Source organism: Heterodontus francisci, chromosome 12 (genome assembly GCF_036365525.1).
Source record: "Heterodontus francisci isolate sHetFra1 chromosome 12, sHetFra1.hap1, whole genome shotgun sequence".
In the NCBI taxonomy this organism is placed as follows: Eukaryota; Metazoa; Chordata; class Chondrichthyes; order Heterodontiformes; family Heterodontidae; genus Heterodontus; species Heterodontus francisci.
Genome location: NC_090382.1, coordinates 112,162,201 through 112,175,873, shown reverse-complemented (window position 1 = coordinate 112,175,873; position 13,673 = coordinate 112,162,201). Strand labels below are relative to the sequence as shown.

Genomic DNA, 13,673 nt, shown 5'->3' with positions numbered 1-13,673 from the left:
TTTTTAGTTATTTTTTCTTCCTTTTTTTTTTACATTCCTTTTTACATTTTTTACAATCTTTTTTTACATTTATTTCATTTCATCTTAGTTTGTTCAGTTTGCTTATCCACTGTTTTTTTCAGGTTGTTTTTCTTCAGGTTTGCACTTGCTGCTGTTCAATATTCAGTATATTCACACCTAATCTGTACTAATGCTTTGTCTTTCAACACACCATTAACATATTGTTTGCCTTTGCTCCGTGACCTTTTGGTCAGCTATGTGGCCTGGTCCAATCTGCACCTTCTCCTTTGTTATCTCTTGCCCAACCCCCACCTCACTTGTTTATAATCTGTGACTTTTCTAATATTTGTCAGTTCCGAAGAAGGGTCGCTGACCCGAAACGTTAACTCTGCTTCTCTTTCCACAGATGCTGCCAGAACTGCTGAGTGGTTCCAGCATTTCTTGTTTTTCTCCCAGCAACGATGTTGGTCCCATTACGGTTCAGGTGCAACCCGTCCAACTTGTATAGGTCCCACCTTTGCCAGAAACAGACCCAGTGATCCAGGAAACTAAAGCCTTCCCTCCTGCACCACCTCCTCAGCCACACATTCATCTGCTCTATCCTCCTATTCCTATACTCACTAGCACACTATATTTGACTGTGTATCACCCCCTACTGTACCTCCACTCTGTATCCCACACCCTGTCAAATTAGTTTAACCACCCCCCCACCCCCCCAACAGCACTAGCAAACCTCCCAGCAACGATGTTGGTCCCATTATGGTTCAGGTGCAACCCGTCCAACTTGTATAGGTCCCACCTTTGCCAGAAACAGACCCAGTGATCCAGGAAACTAAAGCCTTCCCTCCTGCACCATCTCCTCAGCCACACATTCATCTGCTCTATCCTCCTATTCCTATACTCACTAGCACGTGGCACAGGGAGTAATCCACATATGGTGCTGGCTACACATTCTCAGGTTTAAGACTTGTTTCATGTAACAGGTTCTTTGCCTGTACGGAGATCTTCTCTCCCATTTTCTCAGTTTATTTATTTTTTCTTACATGCGATGTGAATTCCTTCAGATGCAAAGATGGAAGATATGAAAAACACTAAAGTTCATGGGGACAAGGGGCTGGTTCTCCAATTTTGTACTTAAGCATCACAAAATCATGGTTTAACTGGACTGACCATTCATGTTTGATAACAAGCCACTTTTTGTCCAGTATGAAGTAAGCTCTATAGAATAGAATACAGAATCATAGAAATTTATGGCAAAGAAGGAGGGCATTCAGCCCAACATGTCCATGTTAGCCAGAAAAGAGTTATACAGCTCAATTCCGCTTTCCAGCTGTTGGTCCGTAGCCCTGTAGATTATGGCACTTCCAGTGCATATCCAAGCACTTTTTAAATGCGATGAGGGTTTCTGCTGCTTACCACCCCTTCAGGCAGTGAGTTCCAGACTGCCCAACACACCCTGAATGAAAAAATTACTCAATTCTCCTCTAATACTTCCAACAATTATTTTAAGTCTATTCTCCTGGTTACTGACCTCTCCGCTAATGGAAATAGGTCTGTCCCTTCCATTTTATCTAGGCTCCTCATAATTGTATACACCTTAATTAAATTTCCCCTCAGCTACTTATTTTAAAAAATATATTTTTTTACCCTCTCCAAAATATTCCTCTTCCCTACTACATCAACTAACTATTCCCACTACATGTACAAACCTGGAAAGCAAGTGTCAATAAAATATTCAGCTATGGCAAGCTTCACGTCAAGCTCAAGGCTGCCCACACCTGGCATTCACACATGCACTTTCCAGCAGGACCCATTGGATAGCAATCACAAGTGGGAATCCTTTCTTCTCTCTAGCTCAGGATCGCTAAGATCTATTGAAGTATCTCCTGGTTCTGATTACTCCACTCAGCACAAATGGGGAATCAGACCCTGGTCCTTCTATGTTTAACTGGCTGAGTACCACACTGCATGCTGCATTTATACACTGCGCCATTGGGTGGTGGGTGGGAGAAAGCCAGCAATTGATACTTTAAAATAGAAGCCAAATGTCCTCAAGAAATCACCGAGGTTTATAAAAGACAAGATTATATAGTCGGTTTGATGTGGTCCATTTGCCAATAGGAACACAGGAACATAGGACTTAGGAACAGGAGTAGGCCATTCGGCCCTTCGAGCTTGCTCCGCCATTCAGTAAGATCATGGTCGGTATGGTTGTGGTCTCAACTCCACTTTCCTGTCTGCCCCCCCATAACCCTTGACTCCCTTATCTAGCACAAATTTATCTAACTCAGCCTTGAATAGACTCAACGTGTAAAGTGGGGCGGAGGCGGGAGTGGGTTGGGAAGGCCTCCCGGAGCCTCCCGCTCCATTTCACGCCACCCCACCATCACCTTCCGGCTCGCTGGGGTGGTGTAAAATTCCGGCAGTTGTCTCACCAAGGTTCTGTACAGTTGCAGTAAAACTTCCCTCCTTTTATACTTGATTCTCCTTGCAATAAACACCACCAGACCATCTGCCTTCCTAATCACTTGCTATACCTGCATAGCAACCTTTTGTAATTCATGTACCAGGACACCCAGATTATCCTGCACCACCTAGTTCTGCAATCTCACTCTATTTAAATATTATACACCTTTTCTATTCTTCCTGCCAAAGTGGCCAAGTTCACATTTTCACCCATTATACTCCTTCTGCCAATTTTTGCCCACTCACTTAACCAATCTATATCCTTTTGTAGACTCTTTACCTTCTCTTGACAACTTACTTTCCTTCCTATAAAAGCAAAATACTGCGGATGCTGGAAATCTGAAATAAAAACAAGAAATGCTGGAACCACTCAGCAGGTCTGGCAGCATCTGTGGAAAGAGAAGCAGAGAAACGTTAACTCTGCTTCTCTTTCCACAGATGCTGCCAGACCTGCTGAGTGGTTCCAGCATTTCTTGTTTTTACTTTCCTTCCTATCCTGGAGTCATCGGTAAATTTAGCTGCCATAAGGTCCCTTCATCCAAATCATTGATTTAAATTATAAATAGTTGAGGCCCCAGCACTGATCCATGTGGCACTCCACTAGTTGCAGCTTGCCAACATGAAAAATACCCATTTATCCCTACTCTCTGCTTCCTGTTAGCGAACTGTGTCAGTACAATAACCACAAATATGAAGTTTGGATCTAAACATAAAGCAAATTCCAGAGAACCAAAAAAAAAAATTAACAAGTACCTGTTTAGTTCAGCTCTATGAGTCTGTGCGAAATGCCAGTCAGCATTCGGTTGTTTCACCTACAAATAAAATTGAAGGCACTGGTTAACATGTATGATATTCTACTTAAGCTTTAAATATTATCCACCAATTTAAAAAGCTTCATATAAAGAGGAAGGAAAATCATAGGACTGTTCTTTCTGTTCAAACCAGTCCCCGAATGCTTATATGAAATTAAATATTGAAAATACTCCTTCTAAAATATACATAGAAATACACAGAAGTTACAGCACAGAAAGAGAGCATTTGTCCCCAACAATTCATGGCAGGGAGCCACATTGGGATGATTCCCCAATGCATTCCCGCTGGCGGGGAGCTTTTCCAGGGGTGGCCTGGGAAACAGATCGCCTGGAAGAGGGCAGCTTAAATAGTTGAGGCCTCAATTAGGGGTGGTTTTGTGGCAGGGGTGGCATTTTTCCTGTGCCAGAGAGGTGTCTTGCCACATGGGGAGGCACCAGCTCCATGGAGGCAGTCTTCCCGCAGCAGTCTGGGGGGCCACTGGAGCCGGAGGTAGGAAAGGCAGGAAAGGCACTTCCTTAGCCCCAATGATCCAACTGAAGGGATTTCCCCTCTGATCCAAGGGGCCCGCCACCTTCCCCCCACTGAAATACTTGATTATTCTTAAGCCTCCAAGGGTATCTCCATTTTGAGGTACCCTTTACTACCTGCTTCGGCAATGCCCACCTCTCCCAGAGGGGCTGCCGAGGCTCTAGACTTGCTGGCCCTGTGATTGGGCCAGCAGCATCGGCAGCCTGCCTGCCATCCATAATAGGACAGTCACCACGGAGATAGCCAATTAGGAGGCTGCCTCTGGGAAAATAGCTCCAATGGTCTGGCTCCTGGCAAATGTGGGCTCAGGATTCCCATTTGGTCCTTACATCAAGGTCCCTAAGTCCACAGGAGAATCCTGCACATTGACATAGTTTCTGCCTCAACCACTACCCCTGGAAATTAATTTCACAGCCTCATAACTCCCTGTTCAAAACAGTTATATTTCACTTTGTTTTAAATTTTTGCCTTAAATCTTATATCTGTAACTCCTCATTCCTAATCCCTCAAATGCTACAAACAGGTTCATGCTATCTACCGTGTCCCATTCATTATTTATTTATTTTTATTTATTTAGAGATACAGCACTGAAACAGGCCCTTTGGCCCACCGAGTCTGTGCCGACCAACAACCACACATTTATACTAATCCTACATTAATCTCATATTCCCTACCGCATCCCCACCATTCTCCTACCACCTACCTACACTAGGGGCAATTTTACCATGGCCAATTTACCTATCAACCTACAAGTCTTTGGCTGTGGGAGGAAACCAGAGCACCCAGCGGAAACCCACGCGATCACAGGGAGAACTTGCAAACTCCGCACAGGCAGTACCCAGAACTGAACCCAGGTTGCTGGAGCTGTGAGGCTGCAGTGCTAACCACTGAGCCACTGTGCTGCCCAAATTCCAAATATTTCTGTTATATTGCCCCATAATCTGCATTTTTCTAACAAAAAACATATTTTTCAAGTCTTTCTTTGTGATACCGCTGAGCATGTAGAATCTGAGTCATGAGTATTGTACCCTTTCCAAAGTCTCATCATCCTCCCTACAGTGTGGAACCCAATACTGCACATAGTACTCTCACTGAAGATTTATTAAAGTTTTCTATGGGTTCATCATTACTTTTTATTTTTTATATTTTATACCTCTATTTTTCCTGAACTAAGGAGTTTTAATTTTGAGGACATTTTTACTTAACATATTTGGATGGTAAATTATTTTGGAACAGCGTCTTTATCAGGAATGTCATAATTGGAATGTTCACTCGCAAACTGGGTTTCAGAGATCAATAGAACCTAGGGGCGAAACCAAAGAGTTCCCATATGTTGTATTTCTGATTACAGTCATTTGCTCTGTAGAAAGGCTTCTCAATTTAATGTATGAGAGAAAATTAAGCAGGAAAGTTCACACATCCTAGTGTCTAGATATAGATCGCCACCGGTAATGGCTGGGTTTAAAATACATTGACCTAAACCACCTTCTGTTTCTTAATGGCAGAGGATGATAATTAATAATGTAGTTGAGTTGTTTTATAGCAGGCAATCTTTCAAACAAATCACTAATTATTGCCTCCAAAGAAGACAAATTGGTCCAAATTTAAGTGGAGTGATTAAGAACAATATAATGTTGATCGTGGCCTGCAGTTGCACATGCAGTATTTAAATGGGTTATTGCCACTGCAATTGAGATAAAAATTGCATTTTCTTAATTTTTACTACGTATCATCAGAAACACTTAAAATCCGTTTTTTTAAAAAATGATTGTTCATTGCTAGGACAAAGGGATGAGGAATTGCCTAGCAGCCAGAAATGTCCCAGCTAATGGGAAACTGCAGATCTCTGATTAAACATAAGCAGCGTCTGACATTAGGTGGGAAGAGACCATCAATCGATTGATGTGATCGGCCCACAATGGACCAGACATTCCCTCTTTCAGTTGTGTGTTTTGAAAGTCACACTACAGAAGGTTATTCGCGTCTAAGATCTGTAGCTTGGGTGTTAAACCACTAGCTTGGACTCCTGCAGTGGATCTACTCTCTGTCCGGCTTTGGTGTCACAGCAAGCTTGTTGTGTATTTCATGGTGCACTGACATCCCCCACCCCACATTTAATGTAGGTGTGAACCCAGAACCACTTTGCCCTCAATGCTAAACTCTGATTGTAAATCAGGTTTGAAGGCCTGATTTCACTCTGACTTGAAACAGATTGAGAATTCTTCCAGGGACTCTCACTTTGGGTCAATACAGTGTCAGATGAGACACAGATACAGGATTCAGACAACATTCACATTATATCGGCAGCAGCAGTGCACAGCAAAATTGCTGCACAATAATGCTGCAGTTGTAAAATAGAAGTGCACTGAGACCCCCTCCGGGAAGTGTTGCCAATTTTTCTACCTAAACACAATTTTGGACAACTTCACATCAGAGTTATTCTACATATTTCACACAAATTAAAAAAAAAAATTGGTCTATAAAATATAAAGATAACATTGTTCAGGGAACGAACTGTACCTAATATAACACTTCAAAGAGATAAAACCCAGCATTATTCAATAAATATGAAATAAAAGCACATTCTAAGTATGTTAAAATTATTTTCACATTGTGTGTGATTCAGCTAAAAAGTGTCTGCCTCCATCAAAAATGTTAAATTTGTGCTTTACTGGTGTACCTTGGACACTCCAGTACACTTGTTGCTTAACAGCAACTTTGTACAGCATATTACCTAAGGTTTTTTAAATCACCAACCCCAATTCTAATGATTTAGCTTATGTATCATTCCAGTACTCTGCATGCTTGACAACCCATTCAAAGAACAAAGAACAAAGAACAGTACAGCACAGAAACAGGCCATTCAGCCCTCCAAGCCTGCGCCAATCTTGATGCCTGCCTAAACTAAAACCTTCTGCACTTCTGGGGTCCGTATCCCTCTATTCCCATCCTATTCATGTATTTGTCAAGATGCCTCTTAAACGTCTCTATGGTACCTGCTTCCACCACCTCCCCCGGCAACAAGTTCCAGGCACTCACCACCCTCTGTGTAAAGAACTTGCCTCGCACATCCCCTCTAAACTTTGCCCCTCTCACCTTAAACCTATGTCCCTTAGTAACTGACTCTTCCACCCTGGGAAAAAGCTTCTGACTATCCACTCTGTCCATGCCGCTTATAACTTTGTAAACCTCTATCATGTCAACCCTCCACCTCCGTCGTTCCAGTGAAAACAATCCGAGTTTATCCAACCTCTCCTCATAGCTAATGCCCTCCAGACCAGGCAACATCCTGGTAAACCTCCTCTGTACCCTCTCCAAAGCCTCCACGTCCTTCTGGTAGTGTGGTGACCAGAATTGCACGTAATATTCTAAGTGTGGCCTAACTAAAGTTCTGTACAGCTGCAGTATGATTTGCCTATTTTTATACTCTATGCCCTGACCGATGAAGGCAAGCATGCTGTATGCCTTCTTGACTACCTTATCCACCTGCGTTGCCACTTTCAGTGACCTGTGGACCTGTACGCCCAGATCTCTCTGCCTGTCAATATTCCTAAGGGTTCTGCCATTTACTGTGTACTTCCCACCTGCATTAGACCTTCCAACATGCATTACCTCACATTTGTCCGAATTAAACTCCATCTGCCATTTCTCAGCCCAAGTCTCCAACCAATCTATATCCTCTGACAATCCTCATCACTGTCCGCAACTCCACCAACCTTTGTGTCGTCCACAAACTTACTAATCAGACCAGCTACATTTTCCTCCAAATCATTTATATATACTACAAACAGCAAAGGTCCCAGCACTGATCCAGGGGGCATAATTTTAAGGTGATTGGAGGAAGGTTTAGGGGAGATGTCAGAGGTCGGTTCTTTACACAGAGATTGGTGGGTGCGTGGAATGCACTGCCAGCGGTGGTATTAGAAGCAGATACATTAGGGACATTTAAGCGACTCTTGGATAGGTACATGGATGATAGTAGAATGAAGAGTATGTAGGTAGTTTGATCTTAGAGTAGGTTAAAGGGTCGGCACAACATCGTGGGCCGAAGGGCCTGTACTGTGCTGTACTGTTCTATGTACTATGTTCTATGTTCTATGATCCCTGCGGAACACCACTAGTCACATCACTCCATTCAGAAAAGCACCCTTCCACTGCTACCCTCTGTCTTCTATGACCGAGCCAGTTCTGTATCCATCTTGCCAGCTCCCCTCTGATCCCATGTGACTTCACCTTTTGTATCAGTCTACCATGAGGGACCTTGTCGAAGGCTTTACTGAAGTCCATATCGATAACATCCACTGCCCTTCCTTCATCAATCATCTTTGTCACTTCCTCAAAATTAGTCAAATTTTGACTAATCAAATTAGTGAGACACGACCTCCCCTTCACAAAACCATGCTGCCTCTCGCTAATAAGTCCATTTGTTTCCAAATGGGAGTAAATCCTGTCCCGAAGAATCCTCTCTAATAATTTCCCTACCACTGACATAAGGTTCACCGGCCTATAATTTCCTGGATTATCCTTGCTACCCTTCTTAAACAAAAGAACAACATTGGCTATTCTCCAGTCCTCTGGGACCTCACCTGTAGCCAATGAGGATGCAAAGATTTCTGTCAAGACCCCAGCAATTTCTTCCCTTGCCTCCCTCAGTATTCTGGGGTAGATCCCATCAGGCCCTGGGGACATATCTACCTTAATGCCTTGCAAGACACCCAACACCTCCTCCTTTTTGATAATGAGATGACTGAGACTATCTAAACTCCCTTCCCTGGGCTCATCATCCACCAAGTCTTTCTCCTTGGTGAATACTGATGCAAAGTACTCATTTCGTACCTCGCCCATTTCCTCTGGCTCCACACATAGATTCCCTTCTCTGTCCTTGAGTGGGCCAACCCTTTCCCTGGTTACCCTCTTGCTCTTTATATACGTATAAAAAACCTTGGGATTTTTCTTAATCCTGTTTGCCAATGACTTTTCATAACCCCTTTTAGCCCTCCTGACTCCTTGCTTATGTTCCTTCCTACTGTCTTTATATTTCTCAAGGGATTCATCTGTTCCTAGCCTTCCAGCCCTTATGAATGCTTCCTTTTTCTTTTTGACGAGGCTCACAATATCCCGCGTTATCCAAGGTTCCTGAAACTTGCCAAACGTATCCTTCTTCCTCACAGGAACATGCTGGTCCTGGACTCTAATCAACTGACGTTTGAAAGACTCCCATATGTCAGATGTTGATTTACCCTCAAACAGCCGCCCCCAATCTAAATTCTTCAGTTCCTGCCTAATATTGTTATAATTAGCCTTCCCCCAATTTAGCACCTTCACCCGAGGACTACTCTTATCCTTATCCACAAGTACCTTAAAACTTATGGAATTATGGTCACTGTTCCCGAAATGCTCCCCGACTGAAACTTCGACTACCTGGCCGGGCTCATTCCCCAATAGCAGGTCCAGTACGGCCCCATCCCTAGTTGGACTAGGTATTGTTTCAAGAAGCCCTCCTGGATGCTTCTTACAAATTCTGCCCCATCCAAGCCCCTAGCACTAAATTCCTTTATATATTATTCAGTTCATACGCAAAAACTCCACATAATTATGTAGACATACATCATTTTAAAGGAACAAAAAGGATGCATTTTTTTTGTAGAAGAATGACGTAGAATTAGGCTCAATGGTATGAAATTGAATAATTAATCTAATGCTGAGAAGATCTGAGTCCTGGTCTTAGGTGAGACATCTTCTCAAATTTCTAAGGAGATCTTTTCTTACTTATTATTTCCCTTACTGAAATACAGTTTGCAATCATTTAGTATAGTTTGATACAAACTATACAGTGCAATTGAGCTGTGAATTTACCCAACACACAGCTACAATGTATAATTCAGTCAGGAATACCTAAGTTGTATTGGGAGAATGATGCATACTCTGCACACCAATAAAATTGCCTGTCTTCTGCAGCTACTGTTTACTATTGACTTAGAGTTAGTGACAATGTCTGTTTTCTCAAATTATTTAAAAAAAGCTTCTCAACAGATTGCCTGAGTACTTTTTAAACTGGCTTCTGGCTGGAATGCTTAGTGAGTACTCAAAATAGTACGGGAAAGCTTTCTCTCAGTACATTTAAGAGTCAGAATCTTAAATTATATTGCCTCTTTGCTTTTTTTTGGAACACTGGTGGTATCACTGCACCATAAAACAATGTGGAATTGAAAATGTAAGTTGGATCTTCTTGATCCTTAGTGAAGGCAATGGCCTTAAACAGGTACCTGCAACATTCAAACTTTCTCAAACCAGAAGAACTGACTTTCAATATATCTATAGCAACTAAAACCTGTACAGTTGTAGGGATTATGACAGGAGCTTTATTATCATTGCAAAAACAATGCTCTGAGTGAGGGGGACAGCCCATAAGTTATGGTGGGGCACAGTTGGTTAAAATCTCAGACTCCAAAAAATATCAAATCTCCAAATATAGACCAACATTTGCTGTGCAATTTAAATTTATGACTATAATATTTGAGGCCAGCAGTTAAACAATTGAATGTCCATTTAATTTATATCACTTGTGACATTTTAATGTTATTCACCCACTTTACTAAATGTGTTCAAAAAAGAGCTGAGCTGAACTAAATTAAATTAGATGTACAACATGAATTTTCAATTTATAGAACAAACAAAAGACAAAGAAAGCCACCAAGGACAATCCATCAAAAACTAAACTATCCAAGAGGTCTATCTGAATGCATGAAATTAAAAAAAGGTTACAGGGGTAGCATGTAACTCATTGTGGGATTGAGAAGATATTATCGTGCACACAATTTTTGGCATTTAAAACCATTATCAAACAATGCATCTCAATGCCTTGCAGCACACATCAGCCTATGTGTTTCTATTGCTGCATCCTGGCTTCAGCTTGCATCTATGTACACTTGACTTTTTTCATAATAAAAAGAAGGATGTGTGTAGATGTTCTCATGGTATGATTTCACCAAGAGACAGGAATATATAAAAGTGTCTCCATTACATTGTTCTACAAGTGGAGCAGTAGAACATCATGGAGCATATAAATGCTGATATTATTGTCCACCATCCAGGATATATATATAAAAGGCTATACTTAAATGAAGTACTTTGCCATTCACACCTGAAATCTGCAGCAGGCTGATTAAGTTGTAGAGCAAATAATCCATTTTTTCTTGATACTGAGGAGGATATTCTAATATAAACGCTTTCCCAATGTAAAAATCCATTTGGTGACCGGTATATACAAGACGAGTTCAATTTCAAGAGGCATTTCATAGAAATCAATTTCCCACGTTTGCAAGAATCTCAGTCTGTTGTATTTACAGTTGGGACTGTATTCAGTTATCCAGATAGGTGTCCTCCTGATGTACTGGAGCAGCAAGTTCTGTGGTCTCAGAGGTACTTCATTTCTTGGAGGATTAGAATAATTTCTCACTTACACCCAAGACACCTTCTTCAGTTGCATGTACTTCCCATCGAATTTCAAAGTTGGTTCTAGAATAAATATTTATTCACAGACAGAACTCTATCCTCCAAACTATTTGCCAAATAGGACATTTTGGTGTCAGAGATGACCAGACTACCCTGAGCCGCCTTTTTTCTAACAGGTGGAACCCTACTGCTCACAACAATCCAAACGAAGGTATCCTCACAGATGTATTTACAAGGTATTGAATTCCAAAATAGGGACTAAGTCCCCATACTCCTCCAACCTTATTTAGGACATTTCTTAGCCAGCACAATGAGATCTATGGATATCATAAACTGTGACGAGTTGGCTAAAAAATAACGCATGTATTGAAGTCCAAATGCACACCACTCTTCATTTGTAGGAGAATTATAGTCTGCGCTAAATTGCACCTAATACATTCTAACCGATTTCTGATGAAAGGCCATTGACCTCAAAAGTCTGTTTTTCACTCTGCAGATGCTGGCGGACCTGCTGAGTATTTCCAGCATTTGGTGTTTTCATTTCAGATTTCCAGCCTCCGCAATATTTTGTTTTTGACATTCTAATTGTGCTTTATACAGTTCCACCATTCTCCTCAATCCAACTTTTTTTTTGCCTATTGTTGCTAATTGTCCCGCTTTTACATATGTTTTGTTTCAGGAAAATGTATTAAAACATATTTAATTACACTTCAAATCGACCCATTAACGTCTATCCGATTAAACTTGGTTATATTGCAAAGATGTATTGATTGCCTCATCCAGTTTTCTCGAAAACAAACACAAATTCTGGCCTTATTTGTTACGTGAGCAACCTTACCCGCTCAACCAATCTTAACTTTTAAATTAAAATAAACCCCAAAAACTAAAAAAAAACCCTCACGTGTTTGACATTATTTAGTAGCCTTGGGTGGAGCTAAGAATATTCCTCCAATGTTTCTATGATAGAAACCAGAAATTAATATTGAAAGTGTTCATCATATGTAGCCCAGGTCACAATTTCTGTCCCTGTATTTATACTGCTTTCCAGCATATTAATGTAATATTTGCAACACAAAAAACTAGCTCTGTCTCAATTCCGCACGGATGCGCACTGATGCAAAGCAATCTGCACAAAGGGAGATTAATTCTGTTTACGTTTTCGCTAAATATAAATAACAAAAAATAACCTGCACTTGGAGAACAACCAAAATAGAAACGGGGGAAACTTTCCTTGGGGGTGAGTACTTTAACTACACTACACACAGAAGACTAATGTATAGATATTGTCATTTACTTGTTGACATTGAGTCAGAGGACATGCACAGATCCAATGACGGGTCTGGAGAATCACCATGTTTCTGCACGATGTATCTCACCTCATTGCATAAAGTGCTCCTATATTTTACAACATTTGAAGCCTGAACATATCTTTTTGTCACATTGATGTGATTGCCTATCACGGTTGGACTTTGAATCTTGGTAAATGTGTTGCCACTCGTATCTTTATCCGGTGTGGAACATACCTCATAACAAAAGTTCTGAGACAGTGGATCACGGCCAAACACTTCAACATAATTCGGGGGGATCTGAAGGTTAACGCTGGCTTTTTGTACTCCATTAAGAGAATGTGTAGATCCCAAGCAGCATGTATCCAGAGAACAGCTGTGACGGTTATAAATGTTCCTACTTCTGTGAACCTTAACAGCTAGGATAACCAAAATCACCAGAAAAATAGACGAGATAGTTCCTAAAGTTATGACTAAGTAAAGGCTTACATCTGATGGGAATCCGAGATCTTCAGTTAGACTACTCACTTCAGAGAGCATTTTTGTATCACTGTCCGCCAATGTTAAGATGATATTAATTGTGGCTGTAAGTGGTGGGATCCCATTGTCTTTGGCCAGGATAACCAAGCGTTGTTTAGCTGCATCTTTGTCCACAATGCGGCGGATTGTCCAGATCTCTCCCGTGTCTGGGGCAATTGTGAAAAGACTAGGGTCAGTAGCCTGGGCCAGTTCATAAGAAAGCCTTGCATTCGGGCCTGAATCAACATCAACAGCTGATACCTTGGTCACCTGGTAACCCGGCTCTGCTGTTCTAGATACTGTCTCCACTGCTGTCGAACCATACTCTGGTCTTGGGGATACGATGACCGGGGCATTATCATTCTGATCTAGAATGACCACATCCACTGACACTTTACTGCTCAGCGGTGGAACCCCAGCGTCCATTGCTTGGACTTGGATCTGAAACTTCTTCAGTTCTTCGTAGTCAAAAGAACGCTCAGCAGATATTACGCCACTGTCTGAGTTTATAGAGACGTAATTAGATTCAGGAACTCCGCCGACGAGCGTCTTTAGAATAGAATAGGCCAGTTCAGAGTTCTGATTTAAATCTGCATCAAAAGCTGG

At 41.5% G+C, this 13,673-nt stretch overlaps 1 protein-coding gene across 1 annotated transcript in view; it reads right to left on the bottom strand.

Moving 5' to 3' along the window:
* The window catches only part of LOC137375753 (uncharacterized), a 181,435-nt gene that overhangs the window by 85,536 nt on the left and 82,226 nt on the right, over positions 1-13,673 (bottom strand). The window contains exon 4 of the mRNA XM_068043142.1: positions 3,220-3,278. Within this exon, the coding sequence (XP_067899243.1) occupies positions 3,220-3,278 (59 nt within the window). The remainder of the gene's footprint in view (positions 1-3,219; positions 3,279-13,673) is intronic.